At 45.7% G+C, this 20,797-nt stretch overlaps 1 protein-coding gene and 1 long non-coding RNA gene across 2 annotated transcripts; both read right to left on the bottom strand.

Annotated features, from left to right (window-relative positions):
• Positions 1–5,111: 5,111 nt before the first annotated feature.
• On the bottom strand, positions 5,112–6,867 carry LOC112060045 (gallinacin-10-like). The gene is made up of 2 exons (XM_065587248.1): positions 6,703–6,867; positions 5,112–5,245 (listed from the first exon to the last, which is right to left on the bottom strand). Exons 1-2 carry the CDS (start codon positions 6,758–6,760, stop codon positions 5,112–5,114), a joined length of 192 nt encoding a protein of 63 aa, XP_065443320.1. The 5' UTR covers positions 6,761–6,867.
• Positions 6,868–17,301: 10,434 nt separating this feature from the next.
• LOC112060046 (uncharacterized) lies at positions 17,302–19,052 on the bottom strand. Its single transcript, XR_002889351.3, has 3 exons — positions 18,955–19,052; positions 18,342–18,429; positions 17,302–17,572 (listed from the first exon to the last, which is right to left on the bottom strand). It is a non-coding gene; the product is annotated as an uncharacterized LOC112060046 (long non-coding RNA).
• Between the last annotated feature and the right edge of the window lie 1,745 nt (positions 19,053–20,797).

Here is a 20,797-nt window from a genome sequence, read left to right on the forward strand (position 1 = left end):
TCCAGCTGCAGGTCACTCGTAGGCCTCCAGTCCCACATGCCACCAGGAGTACAAAGACACCTGTGTGAATTCTAGGGAAAGCGTGTTGTGTAACGAGGCCCCATATGCACATATGCCTTTGTGATTTGGGTAACTGCGGCTGGGAATGAGGCAGGACCCACCATTTTTTCACCATTTATTCCACATGAGGAGAGCTCGTTCCTCAGAGTTGAGAGCTGCGCCCCAGTTTGCAAACTGCAGCCACTGGCGCTGAGATGAAACTCTGAGGGGCAGGATATTTTGGGAAGGCCAGGAAAGGAGTTAGTGCTGGCTGCAGGCTGCTTGTCAGCTTCTAACATGGCACTGCAACAGAGATTTACACCACCGCATTTGTGTGAATTGTGGAGAACACATAGCTGAATCCTGCCCCTCCCCCCCAGCTCAGATGTGTATATCTTTATGTTTGTTTTGGCATGATTGGGGTTGAGGGAATGTGCTTTTTCAGGACAGAAATAACAGTATTTTTTCCACACTTTATGGTCAGTGAGGGAATTTAGAATCCAACTTTAGGTGTAAGATCCTATTATGAGTAACTGGGGACACCAAGAAGCAGTGATTAGCACCACATGTGCTAACATTCAAGCCTGTAGTGTTAGAAAGAAGTCTCTATAGAAACGGATGATACCCACGTCTGTCCTTTCCCTTTCCCTCTCCCTCACACCCCCATTCTCCCTACCCCCCACTCCCAAGGAAGAGTCATGTCCTCAAGCAGCTATGATTTAACAGCTTGTCTTTATTGAAAAGAGGGGAGCAAACATCTTTTTGGACGATCCGAGGCCCCCCATGTGCAGCTCAGCATGGTCTCTATCTTTTGCAGCATCTCTCTCTCGGACCACATGATCCATTCAGAAACTGTCCTGAGGGACAGTGCTGCCTAGGCCTTATGCAGTAACCTCCCAAGGACCTACAGGAAGGGATCCTTGCCCCTTTACCGGACCCTGCACAAAGAAAAAAGAGCATAAAGTTGTTTGTTCGGATCTATACACTCCAGTCAAATATGAGCTGTGATTTTAGATCACAAGGCGTGACAACCACTCCCCATTTCCTGAAAGATGAACACGGGCATGCTCAGCTTGACCCATCAGCGCCATCATCTCTCAGTGAATGCACGTTGTCCACTGTCTATTTATTCGACAGCATTTTGGTATCGCAGGAAGGATTGCAGTTACAGTTGCACTCAGAAGCAGTCCCCAAGAAGAGAACAGGTGGAGGTAATTAAATAGGTATTAAACATAAAGTCTCAGGCCAGGAGGGACCATCATGATCATCTAGTCTGACCTCCTGCACATTGCAGGCCACAGAACCTCGCCCACCCACTCCTGTAATAGACCCCTAACCCTTTGGCTGAGTTACTGAAGTCCTCAAATCTTGATGTAAAGTCTTCAAGTTACAGAGAATCCACCATTTACTCCAGTTTAAACATTCAAGAGACCCATGCCCCATGCTGCAGAGAAAGGTGAAAAACCCTCAGGGTCTCTGCCGATCTGACAGGGGGAAAATTCCTTCTCAACTGCTAATATGGCGATCAGTTAAAAACTGAGCACGTTGGCAAGACCCGGCAGCCAGACACCTGGAAATGAATTCTCTGTAGTAACTCAGAACCCTCCCTATCTAGTGTCCCATCTCAGACCATTGGAGATAGCAGTCACGGATGGGCTGTATGCCACTGTATACAACCTCATCCTACCATCTCCTCCGTAAACTTACCAAGCTCATTTTCCCCAAAGATAAGGTTGAATTACATGCATGAATCTAATGTGTGGTGCAGATTCTCTCCTCACTTAAACCAGTTTTACAGCAGTGTGGCTCCATTGATTTTAAAGGAGTTACCCCAATTTATTTCTTAGGTTATCAGCTCCTCAGGGCAGGAGTTATTTTCATCTTACTTTCTGTTTGTCCAATGGGGCCCTCAGCCTGATCGGGCTCTCAGAGTGCTACAGCTGTATAAATATTGACCAATACTACAAAATATAATGTAAGTGAGAAGAGGATTGTGTGCTGTGTATCTACCCGGGCATGCACTGCACTTGCATTTACTTTTCCACTGTGGATAACTAACTGAGCCCCCACACCGGGGAGCAGCTCATATACCCAAATAGAGATTTAGTATAGCCAGGCACCTGGTGACATGCCTAGTTTTAGGCAATGTGTTTTCTGTTCTAGCGTAATTCAATAGGACTGAAGTCTAGAGCCCTTTGCATTTTCACAGAACTGGACAGATAGTAGCTAATTAACCCTCACAAAGCGTGCGTGGGCTAGGTGATATTATTTCCCCATTGCACATAGGGAACTGAGCATAAACAGTGTAAAAGACGTGTCCGAGAACCCACCCCATGTAGCGTGGCAGTGGAAGAGCTGGCGTTAAAACTCATTAGAAAAGCCTCTCTTCACAGTTTTCAATCTCACCTGGAGCAGCTTGGAAGAGGAGAAGGACAACAGCAAAGAGCAGGTACAGGATCTTCATGGCTGAAGGTCGGCTGCGATCTCAGTGTCACTGCAGAGAAGAGGCACCAGGCAGAGCGAGATGGAGGTTGTTTACCTGATGGAGACAGAGTGTCCCAGTATTTATAGAGCTCTGTGAGGTGTTAACCGATGGGACCCTAGGTGCACCTGATGCAATCTGTAGCCAGAAATCCCTGCAAGCAACTGCATGCATCACTTGCCCTGAACAATCACCCAGAGTTTCACATGTATGAACAGGAGGTGACAATTCCATTCTATCCAGGCAGTGAGGCTGTACTAGGAGTGCTGGCTGAGTGTGTTCCAGGGGTTCGTATTGTAAGCAGAGTCAGGACGAGCTGTGCCCTGACATCTGGTGGTGAATTATGGCGAGTGTGGAAAAGAACTCCAGGGGCTGATCTTGTTTGCATAGGCACACCCACTCGCCTGGCATGAAACAACAGCAACTGAAAGTGGTTACTTTGGCTGGTGTGGGATCCACAGTTTCTCTGTAATTGGGGCAGGAAGAATAAAGTTTTGTTACCCTGATTCTGTGAATCAAGGCCAGTGGAACTGTTGTATGACAGAAGGACTAAGTGAGTCCTTCACCATTACCTAAGTAGCACTTGCTTGACAAGGGGCATGGGTTACAAAACCCAGTGAATTGAGAGAGGTTGGGGACCGGTATTTGTATGTGAGGGGATGGCTGCTCCTTGTTCTCTGAGGGTCTGTAACACCAATTGCACCATCTCCTCTCTCCACTGTTGAATGTCAGAGCTAACTTTGATTCTATTAGGAGTCTAGTTACAGACTGCTGAGCTGAATTCACTTTGGCCCAATAGTGCACTAGCAGTGGGGCTCCCCTACTATGAGCTGAAATTGTTAAGAGTTGCAATCACAAAAAAGCTAAAGTTACTAAGAGCTGAGATCACTGTGTGCTGTGTTAACTAGTGGGGGAGCCTGAAGCTATATTGCTAAGCAGCTGGTAGAGCAGCGAGCGGCGCAGAGCCTTGCGGGAACGGTTGGAGCGGCCCAAGGAATGGCAAGCGGAGCTGTTTGCGGGGATGGCTGGAGCGGCTCGTAGAGCGGAGCAGTTTGTGGGACAGCAGGAAGTGGACTGGCTTGTGGTGAAGGCTGTGGTGGAATGCCACGGAGAGATGGCCGGCTGGCCTTGGATCACGTAAGATGCCCCTTAACACCCTGTGTGCTCCCCGTTTACTCTGGGGCTGCACTGACCAGGGACAGAGACTTTGGGGTTTGTTGGACTTTTGGGACTTTGGGTGGTTGCTGGACCCAAGAGATTTTGGGGCTGTTGGACTTTAGGGACTCTGGGTGATTTTTGGGTTGCTGGATTCAAGAGCCAAAAGGGAAAGGACACAGCCCAATTTGCTGGGGTGCGTTTTTTTGCTCATGGTTTGTGTTATGAATCCTGTTTGTGGTGTTTTTCCAATTTAATGCTGATGTCGTTTACCTCATGTTATTAAACATTTTCTGTTACACTCAGACTCCGTGCTTGCGAGAGGGGAAGTATTGCCTCTTAGAGGCACCAGGGGGTGGTATGTAATTGTCCCAGGTCACTGGGTGGGGGCTCGAGCCGGTTTTCCATTGCGTTATTGAAACGGAAGCCCTAGATACAGAACCCGGCCCTTGTTGCTGCCAACTTAGATGGGCAGAAGGGTTACAGTATGAGGAAACAGTTGGCTACTCTAGAGAGAAAAGCAAAGAGTATATTTAGAATGGGGGCAACACTCAGGTGTGGAACACATTTGGAGGGTGGAATAGGAGTCACTTCCAGCTGCAGGTCACTCGTAGGCCTCCAGTCCCACTTGCCACTAGGAGTACAAAGACACCTGTGTGAATTCTAGGGAAAGCGTGTTGTGTAACGAGGCCCCATCTGCACATATGCCTTTGTGATCTGGGTAACTGCGGCTGGGAATGAGTCAGGACACTCCATTTTTTCACCATTTATTCCACAAGAGGAGAGCTCGTTCCTCAGAGTTGAGAGCTGCGCCCCAGTTTGCAAACTGCAGCCACTGGCGCTGAGGTGAAACTCTGAGGGGCGGGATATTTTGGAAAGGCCGGGAAAGGAGTTAGTGCTGGCTGCAGGCTGCTTGTCAGCTTCTAACATGGCACTGCAACAGAGATCTACACCACCGCATTTGTGTGAATTGTGAAGAACACATATCTGAATCCTGCCCCTCCCCCCCAGCTCAGATGTGTATATCTTTATGTTTGTTTTGGCATGATTGGGGTTGAGGGAATGTGCTTTTTCAGGACAGAAATAACAGTATTTTTTCCACACTTTATGGTCAGTGAGGGAATTTAGAATCCAACTTTTGGTGTAAGATCCTATTATGAGTAACTGGGGACACCCAGAAGCAGTGATTAGCACCACATGTGCTAACATTCAAGCCTGTAGTGTTAGAAAGAAGTCTCTATAGAAACGGATGATACCCACGTCTGTCCTTTCCCTTTCCCTCTCCCTCACACCCCCATTCTCCCTACCCCCCACTCCCAAGGAAGAGTCATGTCCTCAAGCAGCTATGATTTAACAGCTTGTCTTTATTGAAAAGAGGGGAGCAAACATCTTTTTGGACGATCCGAGGCCCCCCATGTGCAGCTCAGCATGGTCTCTATCTTTTGCAGCATCTCTCTCTGAAACCACATGGTCCATTCAGAAACCGTCCTGAGGGACAGCGCTGCCTAGGCCTTATGCAGTAACCTCCCAGGAACCTACAGGAAGGGATCCTTGCCTCTTCACCAGACCCTGCACAAAGAAAAAAGCATAAAGTCGTTTGTTTGGATCTATACACTCCAGTCAAATATGAGCTGTGATTTTAGATCACAAGGCGTGACAACCATTCCCCATTTCCTGAAAGATGAACACGGGCATGCTCAGCTTGACCATCATCTCTCAGTGAATGCACGTTGTCCACTATCTATTTATTCGACAGCATTTTGGTATCGCAGGAAGGATTGCAGTTACAGTTGCACTCACAAGCAGTCCCCAAGAAGAGAACAGGCGAAGGTAATTAAACAGGTATTAAACATAAAGTCTCAAGCCAGGAGGGACCATCATGATCATCTAGTCTGACCTCCTGCACATTGCAGGCCACAGAACCTCGTCCACCCACTCCTGTAATAGACCCCTAACCCTTTGGCTGAGTTATTGAAGTCCTCAAATCTTGATGTAAAGTCTTCATGTTACAGAGAATCCACCATTTACTCTAGTTTAAACATGCAAGGGACCCATGCCCCATGCTGCAGAGAAAGGTGAAAAATCCTCAGGGTCTCTGCCGATCTGACCAGGGGGAAAATTCCTTCTCACCTGTTAATATGGCGATCAGTTAAAGACTGAGCACGTTGGCAAGACCCGGCAGCCAGACACCTGGAAATGAATTCTCTGTAGTAACTCAGAACCCTCCCTATCTAGTGTCCCATCTCAGACCATTGGAGATAGCAGTCACGGATGGGCTGTATGCCACTGTATAGAACCTCATCCTACCATCCCCTCCGTAAACTTACCAAGCTCATTTTCCCCAAAGATAAGGTTGAGTTACATGCATGAATCTAATGTGTGGTGCAGATTCTCTCCTCACTTAAACCGGTTTTACAGCAGCGTGACTCCATTGATTTTAAAGGAGTTACCCCAATTTATTTCTTAGGTTATCAGCTCCTCAGGGCAGGAGTTATTTTCATCTTACTTTCTGTTTGTCCAATGGGGCCCTCAGCCTGATCGGGCTCTCAGAGTGCTACAGCTGTATAAATATTGACCAATACTACAAAATATAATGTAAGTGAGAAGAGGATTGTGTGCTGTGTATCTACCCGGGCATGCACTGCACTTGCATTTACTTTTCCACTGTGGATAACTAACTGAGCCCCCACACCGGGGAGCAGCTCATATACCCAAATAGAGATTTAGTATAGCCAGGCACCTGGTGACATGCCTAGTTTTAGGCAATGTGTTTTCTGTTCTAGTGTAATTCAATAGAACTGAAGTCTAGAGCCCTTTGCATTTTCATAGAACTGGACAGATAGTAACTAATTAACCCTCACAAAGCGTGCGTGGGCTAGGTGATATTGTTTCCCCATTGCACACAGGGAACTGAGCATAAACAGTGTAAAAGACGTGTCCGAGAACCCACCCCATCTAGCGTGGCAGTGGAAGAGCTGGCGTTAAAACTCATTAGAAAAGCCTCTCTTCACAGTTTTCAATCTCACCTGGAGCAGCTTGGAAGAGGAGAAGGACAACAGCAAAGAGCAGGTACAGGATCTTCATGGCTGAAGGTCGGCTGCGATCTCAGTGTCACTGCAGAGAAGAGGCACCAGACGGAGTGAGAGGAAAGAGCTGTGCCAGATGGAGTCAGAGTCCCTGTGTTTATAGGGCTGTGGGGTCTGTAAAATGCTGTTGTGCAGGATTCTAACTTGGAGTGTTTGATACAATCTCGACCCAAACATTCTAGTAGATATCTCTAACCACCACTTAGTCTGGAGGTCACTGAGAGTACCATGTGTCCGCCCAGGTAGGTGAGAGTTCCTTTCCATACGGTTAGTAAGGCTGCCTTCGGGGTGCTGTGTTTGCTTTAGGGCTCCTTATTATGAACATGGCTGCTATGGTAGAGATAAACCAAAGAATAGTATCTTATTAGCATTTTCTATCATATTTAAATCTCTCCCTCTGACAGTGTCCATGTAGTCTGGAGGGGCTACAAGTAATCACAGGAACTTGAATGACTGGCAATTGCTGGCCCTCACTACCTCTTTCTGCCACGTTAGGAGTGAAATTTTAAAAAAATTCACCTGCAACCATAGAGTTGAGCAGATTGGTTGGAAGCATTTTTACAAAAAATGATGTCTTTGGGACTTGTTACTTAAGTGTTGTAAAAATACCCCCCCCCCTCCAGGCGATTAAATATGGACTTAGGAGCATAACTTTTGGTATCTGTTTTTGAGAATTTTGAGCTCTGTGTCTTCTGGTGCATTCATTTCTTTCCCCCTTGCCTACTCTTCCAACACGTGGGGTGTTCAAACCAATGGAATTTTTCCCCATGGAAATTTTTGACAAAAAACAAAATATGTAATTTCATTGAAATTTGACAAAGAAAAATCCCCCAAAATAAACATTTGCAGTCAGCCGATTTTCAGTTTTTTGGAAAAAAACTTTTCAGTTTTTATGTGTTTCCAGTTTTTCAATGAAAAATTGAAAGTTGCCATGGAAAGCAGAAAGCTATTGTGCACATTTTGTATTCAAGGAAACCCCAATTTTCCATCAGAAAACAATTTAAAGAGAACATTTTTGACCATCCCTAGTGGAGTAAGCTGATGTGTTGACTAATTAACCCCAATCATTTTCTCTTGGGCTGTGGTTTATATCACAGTTGGGGAGATGCTTTCCTGATGGAATGAACCATTAAAGAATGTAAGAAATGGGATGCTGAATGAAACACAGCACTCCTCTCCACAAGTGAAGCTCTTACTGTTGTATGCAGTGTGGCCTAGTGGACAGTGCAGTGCAGTGCAGTAAGACTCAGAAGGTCTGGGTTCTGAGCCCAGTTCTGCCCATGACTTACGTGGGCAAGTCACGTGCCTCAGTTTACCTGTCTAAAAATGGGGGTAATGATGCTGACCTCCTTTGTAAAGTGCTTTTGAGATCCCCTAATGAAAAGTGCTATATAAGAGCTGGGTATTATTAGGAATCTCCCTAGAGAAGAATGAAAGTGCTATCTAATCTTTTCCCCATTCATGCCCCTACACATACACCGGAGACAATTCATGCCTTTATTGAAAGAAGGGGAATAAACATGTCTCCTGTTACTTGTGGATTTCCGCAGCTCAGATGGGTCACTAGCATGTTATGTAACATCATCTTCTAAAGACACATAATGCTTTATGGTACTTTACCCAAGTGACATCTCTCATAAAGCCACCTGCTGTAGTCTCCGTGAATTATAGGAAGGGATTTGTTCCCCTTGGCTGAACCGCGTACAAAGTCAAAAGGTTCTAATATTATTTGTTCACACCCATAAGCTCAATTAAACGATCCCCGAGATTTTAGATTAATGTCTATTTCACATTCACTGAGAGGTGAGTGCAAATATATCCAGCCAACTCCAGCACAATTATCTCCCAATGAATTCACGTTTCCTGCTACATAGTTTTTTTTTTTTTTCCCCTGGAGGATTTTAATTAGAGCTTGTCAAACTATTTTGTAAGTCAGACATTTTTTGACAAAAGAAAGGGACACGTTTTTCATGCAAGTTTTCATGATTTGCCCCCAATTTTCAACCACCCACTAATTTGAATATTACTGAGATGATTCATGGATTCCAAGGCCAGACGGGACAATTGTGGTCATCTAGTCTGATCTCCTGTATAACACAGGCCAGAGAACTTCCACAAAATAATTCTTAGAGCAGATCTAGAACAGCTGATTATAGTTATAGTCACGTTCACTTGCTGATGCCAAGGTGAGAATAAAAATATTTAAATGGGGTATTGGCTACTTGACTGAAAAGCTAAGCCTGAAGACTGAGGTCTCGCCCACCAATCAGCACCCCGACCTACCATATAGTATGCAGAAAGAGACCTTTATAAGCTCCCCTGCAGACTAACTTCACTGGTGAAGGTTATCGGGGTGTTTGACTCATTCCCAGAAACATCAGCTTCCAAAAGCAAAGTTAAGGGCGAACATCATGAATGCTGAGTGAACAGCACCAGACCACAATTCCTAGAAACACCATCATCTAGAAGAGGTATTATCCACTTGGAAATGACATCAAAATTCTCCGTTGCCATGACACCTACAACAAGCTTGACAATGGTTAGGCTGTTTGTGTGCAGAGATCACTGCCTATCACGCTGATCAAATTTGTCTCATCGTTCCTTTGGACTCATCTGTCTGTCTCCATCTATTGTCTCTTGTCTGGTACTTAGGGTGTAAGCTCCTTGGGGCAGAGACCATCCTTGTGTTGTGTTTTGTACAGCACTTAGCACAATGGGGTCCTGGTCCATGAGTAGGCCTCCTAGGGACTACGGTAATAGAAATAATTAGTAAGAATACAAACACAGAATCATAGAAATGTAGGGCTGGAAAGGACCTCAAGCAATCATCAAGTCCAGGCCCCTGTGCTGAGGCAGGATGAAACAGAGGGGGATAAGGGTGCACTTGTCAGCTGTGGGTAGATTTGCGGTTACCACAAGTTAAAAATATTCCAAAGTACTGATGGGAACGAAGCCCTTCTAGCTAAATCTCCCCAAATATGTATCTGTTTCACCCACCTGAAATTAGTAACTGTGATCCTGATTCTCCCATTATTGAAACCAGTTGAGTGGGTCTCTACTGATTTCAGAGCAGGTACTCCTGATTTACTACTGTTTTTATGATGGTTGCGCCTCAGGGCTGCAAACAGGAACCAAGGCCTCTTTGTGCTAGTTCGCTATAGAAACACTTATTGAAAGGACAATCCCTGCCCCGAATAATTTACAATTAAGGATTTTTAGATTGTAAACTCTCCAGGACAGGCCCCTGCACTGTGAATCGTTAATATAATAAACACATAGGGCCTAACTTGCAACTCCCATTGACATCAATGAGATTTGCCTTTGTGTAAGGATGCCTTGGTATGGACAGAGCCTACCTGGTCAGGAGTTAACCTCAAACATTTTCACTTGGACTCTGAGCAGCGATTCAGATCTCAGTTTGGGAGCTAACTTTCCTAAGCGACTGAAATATTCAGTGGTGTAAGAATGGCCCTATTCCCTTCCCACACTTCAATCACACATGAATCTCCATAGAGAAGAACAAACAGAACATTCCTCCTTTATAACTTTCTCACACACACTTACTCTCCCTCCGCACACTTGGAGGATTCATATTCTTATTAGCAAATATTGGGGTTAACAGCCTGTCTTTTGTCAAAGAGGCAGAAAAAAACCCTGCTCCTCCAGTGATACAAGGTTTTCTCACCGGGATTTCTGCTGTTCACCTAGTTCTCTGGATCTTGCAGCATCTCTGTCTGAGAAGGAGAGGTGCAATAAGTCATTATTGACCTGATGGAGAGCTCTCATGAGGTCCTTGTAGTTCTGTCCCTTCAAATTACTGAAAGGGATTCTTGCCCCTTTGGCCAGAACCTGCATAAATACAAAAAAAGCTTCTTTACTCAATGAGGGAGGAAAACAATAACAGAAAATGTGGAAATGGCAGAGGTGCTTAATGACTTATTTGTTTTGGTCTTCACCAAGAAGGTTGGTGGTGATTGGACGACTAACATAGTGAATGCCAGTGAAAATGAGGTAGAAGCAGAGGCTAAAATAGGGAAAGAACAAGTTAAAAATTACTTAGACAAGTTAGATGTCTTCAAGTCACGAGGGCCTGATGAAATGCATCCTGGAATACTCAAGGAGCTGACTGGGGAGTGATCTGAGTCATTAGCAATTATCTTTGAAAAGTCATGGAAGGTGGGAGAGATTCTAGAAGACTGGAAAAGGGCAAATATAGTGCCAATCTATAAAATGGGAAATAAGGACAACCTGGGGAATTACAGACCAGTCAGCTTAAGTTCAGTACCTGGAAAGATAATGGAGCAAATAATTAAGCAATCAATTTGCAAACATCTAGAAGATGATAAGTAACAGTCAGCATGGATTTGTCAAGAACAAATCATGTCAAATCAACCTGATAGCTTTCTTTGACAGGGTAACTAGCCTTGTGGATGGGGGGAACTGGTATACATTGTATATCTTGACTTTAGTAAAGCTTTTGATACTGTCTCACATGACCTTCTCATAAACAAACTAGGGAAATGCAACCTAGATGGAGCTACTATAAGGTGGGTGCATAACTGGTTGTGGAAAACCATTCCCAGAGAGTAGTTATCAGTGGTTGACAGTCAGGCTGGAAGGGCATAACGAGTGAGGTTCCGCAATGATCAGTTCTGGGTCCATCAATGATTTAGATAATGGCATAGAGCGTACACTTATACAGTTTGCAGATGATACCAAGCTTGGAGGGGTTGCAAGTGCTTTGGAGGATAGGATTAAAATTCAAAATGATTTAGACAAACTGAAGAAATAGTCTGAAGTAAATAGGATGAAATTCAATAAGGACAAATGCAAAGTACACCACTTAGGAAGCAATAATCAGTTTCACACATACAAAATAGGAAATGGCTGCCTAGGAAGGACAAACACCTGTCAGGGATGATCTAGAATGATAATACTTAGTGCTGCCATGAGTGCAGGGGACTGGACTGGATGACCTCTTGAGATCCCTTCCAGTTCTATGATTCTATGAAATGTTTTGTTCAGACCAATATATTAACAGTGACAATACCGAGTTAGATATGGGCTGTGATTTTAACACAAAAGGCATAATCAGTCTTTCCAGTATGTACAGATACACCTGTCCAGGAGCAGAATGAGTGAAAGCACGCTCAACTAATGAAACATAGTGGAGAAGTGCTGCTTATATCCTTGGAAAAACTCCCCAGGAATGATCAGGGATAGGGGCCAGGACTCTGTGACAGAGCAACGTTTTGTGGATGTCCAATAGCCTGCACGTGCCAGAAGATGAATTGTGCAGTGAAGGGCCTGTGCAGCATGGCGGTAGATATATGATAAATGGGGAACAAGTACCTGGTGTGGGTAGTGTGTGACAGCCATGAGGGTTTAGTTTTTAAGGATCCCATTAAGAATCCAGCCCATTTTTAGTAACTTCCTACAATTCTCAGAGTCCTGCGTGGATCAACATTATGTCCCCGAGCTCATCATATGCTCTCGGGTGGCCCTCAAAACCACCTTAACTTCTTCTCTTTCCCTAGCCTTCCTAAATATAATAATGGCTCTGGAGCAATACTGCCCCTTCTCTGAGTGTGTCTAATTAATACTGGGTTTTGCAGCATCTGCTAATTCAACTTTAACCAACATATGGAGAGTAGGGTGACCAGAAAGCAAGTGTGAAAAATCGGGACAGAGGGTGGGGGGTAATAGGAGCCTATAGAAGAAAAAGCCCTAAATATTGGGACTGTCCCTATAAAATCGGGACATCTGGTCACCCTAATGGAGAGTGACGTTAACAACTAAGGGACACATGCTGTGAGCCTTGCTCTCACCGAGCAGAACTTAGCAACGCGAATTGTCCCAGCATCCCACTGAAATGCTTTGGGCGCAATATTAGGGAGAGCAAAGGTGAGAGGTTAAACAGTCAACTGTGCCAACTCTGCACAGCCACTTAGATAAGCAGAGCCGTTTGGCATCATAAACATTGCAAGCAACAATCATAGCAATGCACTCCATTGGTTACTGCAGAGGGGTGTGAGGGGATGGAGGAAGAGGTTACTCTGAAAGCTCACTGCAATCTACAGAGGCTCCCTTCAGTTTTCAAAAGGCTGCTGCTGGTCATTGATCTGTCTGGTAGCAAGCGCTGGGCGGAAAAACGGATTTTTTGGTTCGCTGGCAGTTTTGAGATATTGGGGGAAAAACTGGGTCTGGCTGGGGTCCAAACTGAAAATGTTCAAAATTTCTGATGAATTGAAAAATAAAAATCCTCTTGGGATGAATGAAATGCCTGGGCATGACAGAAATCAGAATATTCCCACTTTCTTCTGAGCTTCTAGAAATGAATTTTTGAAAAAGAAAATGAAAGGGCATCTTAAAATGAAATGTCACTTCAAACTGGCAAATAGAAACATTCCGCTTAGAAAAAATTGACACTGGCTGTCCTGATTCTTTTGGAATTTTAATTCCCCCTCCCCCGCAAAATGAACAGTTTGGTAAAATGGACATAAATTTGCAAAATGTTTCAGAGTTGCTAAATCTACATTTTTTTCACTGAAAAAGAGTTGTGTGTGAAAATTTTTCTACCTGAGGCCTCCTCCCATGCTCCATTGTGGGCCTCCAACCCTTCCCTATTCTCAGTGGGCAGCCTGAACGACCGACTCGGAGCAGCTGTATTGCTGGTGAAAACATGGGCCAACTCCTGCCTGAAGGGACCAGCCTTGCCCCCTTCTCCAGCGATGGGGAGAAGCCCCAGATGGTGCAGTTAAGCTGCATGATGGGAGAGGAGGAGGGATCTGAGGAGTGAGTGTGAAGGTGCATGGACACCAGTTCCACACAAAGGGCTTTGGGGTCTCTGGGAGAGGGGAGGGTAGAGGAACGAATGGATATAAACTGGCCATGGGGAAGTTCAGGCTTGAAATTAGACGAAGGTTTCTGACCGTCAGAGGGGTGAAATATTGGAACGGCCTTCCGAGGGAAACGGTGGGGGCGAGGGACCTGTCTGGTTTTAAGATTAAGTTAGATAAGTTTATGGAGGGAATGGTTTAATGGTAAAACATAGTAGTCAAGAAAACCAAGCAATGGTAGGTAAATAGCATAATGGCTAACAGGGATCAGGATGGAGACTCTTGCCTATATGCTCGGGGTCTTACTGATCGCCATATTTGGGGTCGGGAAGGAATTTTCCTCCAGGGCAGATTGGCTGAGCCTCTGGAGGTTTTTCGCCTTCCTCCGCAGCATGGGGCAGGGATCTCTAGCAGGAGGGTCTCTGCCGATTGAAGTCACTAGTAACAGGATTGGGGACTTCAGCAGCAGAGTCCAGGGAAGGGGTAGGGACGGTTTTATGGCCTGCAGCATGCAGGGGGTCAGACCAGATGATCATAATGGTCCCTTCTGACCTTAAAGTCTATGAGTCTATGAGTCTATGAACTATGAGTTTTGAACCTCCAGTCCTACCCCGGTGAAAAGGGACCTTAGGGCCATGGAGACAAATGAATGGAAGCCGCCCTCCCCTCCCCATGGGGAGGCTTCACTGTTGCTCTGCAGCCTGAGGGGATAATTTCCTCACATCATCTCCCCCAACCAACACGAATCTCCAGCTGGGATGCTGGGGTGGGTTGGGCCCTGGGGACACTGGTGCAAGCCTATTGACTGCACTGGGGTTGCACCGGTGTCAGGGACAGCAGATTTGGCCCCACGCCACTAGACAACAAAAGGCTTTTTCTCAGAGTCCCGATCCAAGCTGTGGGCTCCACGTTTCCAGGGGGGTCTCTGGGGCCTCACCATTGCATTCCATCTGGCGTCAGATAGGTGATAGTTACACCCTGCATGGAAATATGTGTTCTGCTTGTTCTATCTTATGACGCTGGGCCAGCCCTGGGGCTCGTGTCATGACAGCCTGGGGTGGTTCACATGCTACTGTGCTTGTTGGGAATTCCCCATTTCATCCGTTTCCTGGTTGCTGATCTCACCATCTGTGGATGGTTTTGACACTTGTAGACAGGCCTTGTTCTGTCTGCCCTGATCAGCCTGGATTAGACAGGTCTGGATTTTCCATGCTGGCCATGGGGAGTGAGAGCCAGCGCCTCCTGAGTTTCAGTCTGGGCCCTGAGACTGACGCTTTTGGGCATCACTTTTGTGCCACAGTTTCCCCTTAAAAAGAAATTGTAAGGGATTAAAGCTGACGCTTTATTTTTGTGACCAAAACATTTCACTCTTATGGTGCCGCTGCCAACGTACATGCTCAGACCCTGATTTCTTTGCCTGTGCCCACTTTTTTTGATAAGCAAAGATGCCCAAAGCAAAGGGCTCCATCTTGAGTTCTTTAACATATGTCTATGAGGGGGCTGCAGGGTCTGTCCCTTAAGGGTAGTAGGGCCTAAGACTCATCCTACCCTGTCATGTGGCCCCTTTAAGGTTTGGAACCCAATGGTGAAAATAGTTTTTATTTTGTGTAATGACCCATCCACTCCCAGGCTTTATTCAGGCCTAATTTGATGGTGTCCAGTTTGCAAATTAATTCCAGTTCTGCAGTTTCTCTTTGGAGTCTGTTTTTGAAGGTTTTTTTGTTGAAGAATTGCCACTTTTAGGTCTGTAATTGAGTGTCCAGGGAGGTTGAAGTGTTCGCCGACTGGCTTTTGAATGATATAATTCTTGACGTCTGATTTGTGTCCATTTATTCTTTTGTGTAGAGACTGTCTGGTTTGGCCAATGTACATGGCAGAGGGGCATTGCTGGCACATGATGGCATATTTAAAAACGATTTCCCCATGCTAATTTTCCCCCCTACTGTTACTCACACCTTCTTGTCAACTGTTTGAAATGGGCCATCCTGATTACCACTACAAAAGTGATTTTTCCTCCTGCTTATAATAGCCCACTTTAATTGATTTGTCTCATTAGAGTTGGTACGGCAACCCCCATCTTTTCAAGTTCTCTGTATATATATCTTCCTACTGTATTTTCCACTGCATGCATCTGATGAAGTGGGGTTTAGCCCACGAAAGCTTATGCCCAAATAAATTTGTTAGTCTCTAAGGGGCCACAAGGACTCCTCGTTCTTTTTGCTGATACAGACTAACACGGCTGCTATTTTGAAACCTGAACCCCAGTAGAGGCCAGTGTGCCTGCTGGGCCTTGCTGGACCACAAGGGGGTGCTCAGGGATGGTGCCCTGCAACAATGTCCCAATGTGGGCCATCCTCAATGCAACTGAGATTTGCAGGAACTCAGCAGCTCACAGGCCCAGATCCTTATATAGCTCCGTAAGAAATGCACGTGGTTCTGTAGGGTGGAAGAACAGAGGGCTTGTTTAAATGAACACTTAGTTTGTGGCAAGCTTGCGTGTAAATCTAACTTGCAGTTACCTGCTGCGCTCTGTGTCTGTGTGGACCCTGCTGCTGTGCACTGAAAGTTCCCTAGTGTGCTTTAATCTACCTGCTTTGAAATGGGACTGGATTAACGTGCACCAGGGAATGTTTAGTGAACATCAGTGGGGGCCACATGGACACTTAGTGCACAGTGGGTAGCGTTACACCTTAGCGTCCCACGAACTAAGTGTTTGTGTAGACAAGCCCAGAGCCACAAAGATACAATGTCGCTGCACTGAAGAGTTGACTGTGGCAAAGACAAGTTAAGTCTGTTAATGGCTATTAGCCAGGATGGGTAAGGAATGGTGTCCCTAGCCTCTGTTTGTCAGAGGGTGGAGATGGATGGCAGGAGAGAGATCACTTGATCATTACCTGTTAGGTTCACTCCCTCTGGGGCATCTGGCGTTGGCCACTGTCAGTAGACAGGATATTGGGCTAGATGGACCTTTGGTCTGACCAGTACGGCCAGTAGCTTCTTAGCTTAAGTAGCTTCTTAAAGGTGGAGAGATGGAGGGAAGTTGACGTGTATAACAGGCCCTGTTTTGGCAAAGCACATGCTTAGCTTTAAGCACATTCTTAAGTTCCACTGAAGTCAAGTGAGGTTCTTCAGGCGTGTGGAAAAAAGTATAAATGCATGGAAGCCGAGGTCTGAAATGTAAACCATGCCGACATGGTATGGCACTCTGTCCCCCTCTAGTGGTGGCTAGACCAGGTAGCGCTTGGTGAGCCTGCTCCAGAGGTAGCTAAGAAAAATGCATCTTTTAGCTCAGGCAGTAAAGGCTCATGCATTAAGCTCCAGAGGTTCCCAAGTTTGATCCCAGGTGCCTGGGGTCTGTAGGCATTACACATGGGTCACTGAAAGGCTTTAATCCTTACCGAAGAAACATAGTTTAAGAGCTTGGGACGGATTCTCCATTACCTTGTGCCTTTTCAAACCATTTCCACCCGTGCACAGTGGGTGTAAAACGCTACCCTTCCGGCGGGGTATCAGTCTACGCCCACGTTGCACAGATGTAAAGGACTCCACACAGTGCAGCCTGTGGAGAATCAGGCCCGTTGCTTTCAAATAAACTAATTCATCTCAAATCTATGGCCTGTCTAGTGAGCCCATCACCATAGCATCTAGGCACCAATACAAGACACACATTTATTATTTGATTATTTTATTTATTGTTTGAGTGCCCCAAGCAGGCTTGGTACAGTGCCCAGAGGTCCCTGCCACCTGGAGCGTACAATCTATGTTGCTGTTGATGTTACTAGTCTCCATTCTGGGGACATTCAACTCAGCACAGCGAGTTCTTTAGTGCATTGGGTGGCAGCAGGCCATTAACCCAGCCAAGCATGTTCCAGTCCTTTTCTCACCAATTTTGCAGCCCCACAGTCGGCACCGGCCACCCATATGATACCAGTTGCTTTTACATTTCCGAGTGTCTTTAAATGAAAAGCTTCCTGTAAAATAAAACTAAAAGTCACTGTGGTTTCATGAAAAAAGACACTGCCAGCTATTCAGTACTGGAGAGTGAGACATCTAGTTCAGAGACTGGTACATCTACATTCCAGTGAATTCATTTCCACTAGGGCAAAATATTGTTGCAATAAAAGCATTCAAGCTAAAGAAAATGTTAATGATCATGTACACTGTCAACTACAAATGGCACACACTAGAGTTATTGCCTTCAGGACATGGACGATATAATTTAAAGCACAAGAATTCTACAATACCGCCTTGTGATCTCCTGATATCTACTGAACTGTGTGGTCCAGTAGGAGCTGAACGGCTTACTTTACTTAGGAACAGCACCAGAACAAAGACATTGAGAGGCAACATGGTGACCACAGGAATGGGGTTTCAGATCTCCCAAGATGCAATCTGGACTCTGGCTTTGAGCAAGCTACTACTGTGGCACAGTTTCCCCACAAAATAGAGAAAATGATAAGATATAGCGTTTGTCATCTGTAGATCTCAAGGGCAGGTAACATTCATGATCATTTTAATAGATGGGGAAACAGGCTGAGGGAGTGTAAATGAATTTCCAAAGGTCACACCGAGGATCAGTAGCAGAGCTGAGAATGGAACCCAGGATTCTAGACTGCAACTTCTTGCTGTGGCCACTGGACCATGTGACCCTAAAGGCACGTTTTGAGGATTCACTGGCTAAGGTTTGACGATGCTAAGTGGGTATCAGTTTTCACCATCCCATCCCTGTGTGCGCCTTACCTTGGGCTGCCTGGAGGCCCAGGAAGAGAACAAGAAGCAGAAGGTAAAGGATCCTCATGGCTGGAGATTGGGCTGGGATCTCAGTTGTCTGAAGAGGAAAGCAGAGAAGCAGATCAGGACTAAAGCTTCTTAATAAATGGTGTGGGAGCTCCCTGGGCCACATTCTGTGTTGTGCCTCTCAGGGAGCACAGCCCAAGGGGGGAGGGAGGGCAGGAAGTGTCGCTACATGCCAGTGTTGTGCCTCGCTAACGCTGGGCTGCTCCACACTCTTGCATGGCAGCCCAGAACTGCCAGAGCATAAAGCACTCTGACCATTCCCTCTCCCAGCTTGCTCCTTCCGGGACCCAGCCAGGGTCTCCACAGGAGGGCAGTGTAGGGCAAGGGCAGAATCAAGCCCAATGAGCAAAAGAGCACATCCCATAGATGCTCTCCTAGTTCAGTTGGAGGCAGGCAGTTCTCTAGGAGGCTTGCCCTGAACAGCTCCCACACCAAAGCAGCTAAGATTCATTCCCTTCTCCAGTCCATAAGAGCAGTTCCAGCTTTCACTTTTCTAGGGATTTGAAATCCCTCCTGAAGGGAGATTATATCTGCTCTAAGATTGTGGATACTTTACCTTTCCTGAAGTCTGGTGCAGACAAGACAGGCTGAAGCACAAAGGAAAATGGGGCTTCCCGTTCGCTGTCTCCTAAAAGTGGCAAAGGCAGCACAAGCTGCTTAATAAAATAGGCCTTAAATGTGCAGGCTCAGCATTTATCTACATTGCAGAATGGAAGCTCATTGGCTGGACACCAGGCAGAGCAGAGAGCAAATGTAAATGAAAAGATGTTCTTTGCCCATGGAAACCCCCATCTTTCCCCAGAAGTGTCAAACTTAGGACTATGCTCTTCACTTAAATGCAAAACACCCAACTGTAAACTGGAAAAAAACCATGGCTACCTGAAACTGTTTTAACAGTATTCGGGGGGGTTTCCTGACACCAGGAGGGACTTTCAAAAATGCTGAAGTGATACAGGAGACAGACGGACAGATGGGCAACTGGTTAAATGATCAATTAAAGTCAATGGCGCTATTCCAGTTTACATCAGCTGAGCATTAGTCCCTAAGTCTTTCAAAGAAAATTAGGTTCCTAAATTACGAGGAGGAGTATTGTCAACCCCAACCATTCAAATATCATGAGTCAGGCCCCCAAATATCATGAGATTGGCTTAAACAATGTGAGATTTTTTTTAAAAATAGGCTGGGTTCTTTTTATTTGTCTTCTGTTGTCCTAGCCTTTGGGGTTCATGTTTTCAAGTTTTTCTCTGTGAACAGGAGGGCTGGAACACACTTTTTTTAAAAAAAGAGAGAGCTGAAATTTTCAGGTGATCAACTGACTCCAGGAGCTGGGGCTTTATGAGAAGCACCAAATATCACAAAACTTGCAATGAAACTATGTGAATTGTCAATGCTGTACGTGTTTGTGAAAATCCCATCCGCCGCAGCATTTCCTATCAACATTTTAGACTCCAGAAATAAAGTCCTGAGATTCGTGACGGATGCTAAAGAGAAGTCCCAAGTGAGGAGGAGCCCACCACTCCCTCAGAGATTGGTCCATGGGATAATAATGCATCTCACCCTGTAATCTGGGAAATTGGAATTTCCAAACAAATGTTGATTCATTCAGTTTCTGTTCATAGCCACAGAGGCAGACTCTGAACTAGTGGAAATTGACATTGCTCCATTGAAGTCAATGGAGCTCTGTTTTTTTACACCAGCTGAGGTTCTGGTCCCGGCATGTTCATTCTGAGAGCACTTTCCATTTCAGCTATTCAAGGGCAGGCCATAAAACAGGATTCACCACTGAGTTACTTCATTGTTATGCTGGGATAACTTCAGTGAAGCCAAAGGAATTACGCTGGGGTAAAACTAGAGTGGGCGGCATAGTCGGGAAGTTTACTCTGGAAGTTTACTCTGGAGTAACACAAATATATGATGATCGTGCAATGTTTTATTGAGATCCACATTTTCATTACCTTTTACTGATAGATAGTAGATTTACTTACAGCTGGTATCCCTGGTTCTAAGTCAGGGGTACGCAGAACTGGGCAAAAGAATATCCAGCAATAGTTACAGTGGGTCTGATTCTGATCTCACGTACACTGCTGTAAATCAGGAGTCACTCCACTGCGGTTGGTGTAAAGCAGTGTAAATGAGATCAGCCCAGCTCTGAAGGCAGCACCACTACCAGCAGCAGCGCAAAAGTAATGGGATAGGTGGGTTGTCACTTTTTTGAGAGGGAAGCAGGGCCAGTCTTACAGGTGGGCAACATGGGAAACCATCCAGGGTACCAGGGTTGGGGGGACACTGTGGTCACCCCCCCCCAACAAAGCCAAGGCCCCTTTAACCAGGGCCGGCTCTAGCTTTTTTGCTGCCCCAAGCAGCAAAAAAAAAGCGCCCCCCCCCGCCGAGCGCCGCCC

The sequence above is a fragment of the Chrysemys picta genome, chromosome 3 (assembly GCF_011386835.1).
Source record: "Chrysemys picta bellii isolate R12L10 chromosome 3, ASM1138683v2, whole genome shotgun sequence".
NCBI lineage: Eukaryota > Metazoa > Chordata > Testudines > Emydidae > Chrysemys > Chrysemys picta.

What these genes read in the sequence shown, in the direction of transcription:
- LOC112060045 (XM_065587248.1), bottom strand. Translation starts at nt 6,760, where the DNA reads ATGAAGATCCTGTACCTGCTCTTTGCTGTTGTCCTTCTCCTCTTCCAA. An exon ending in CCTCTTCCAAGCTGCTCCAG is followed by an intron (nt 5,246 to 6,702) that starts GTGAGATTGAAA and finishes TTCTTTGTGCAG; the next exon opens with GGTCTGGTGAAGAGGCAAGG.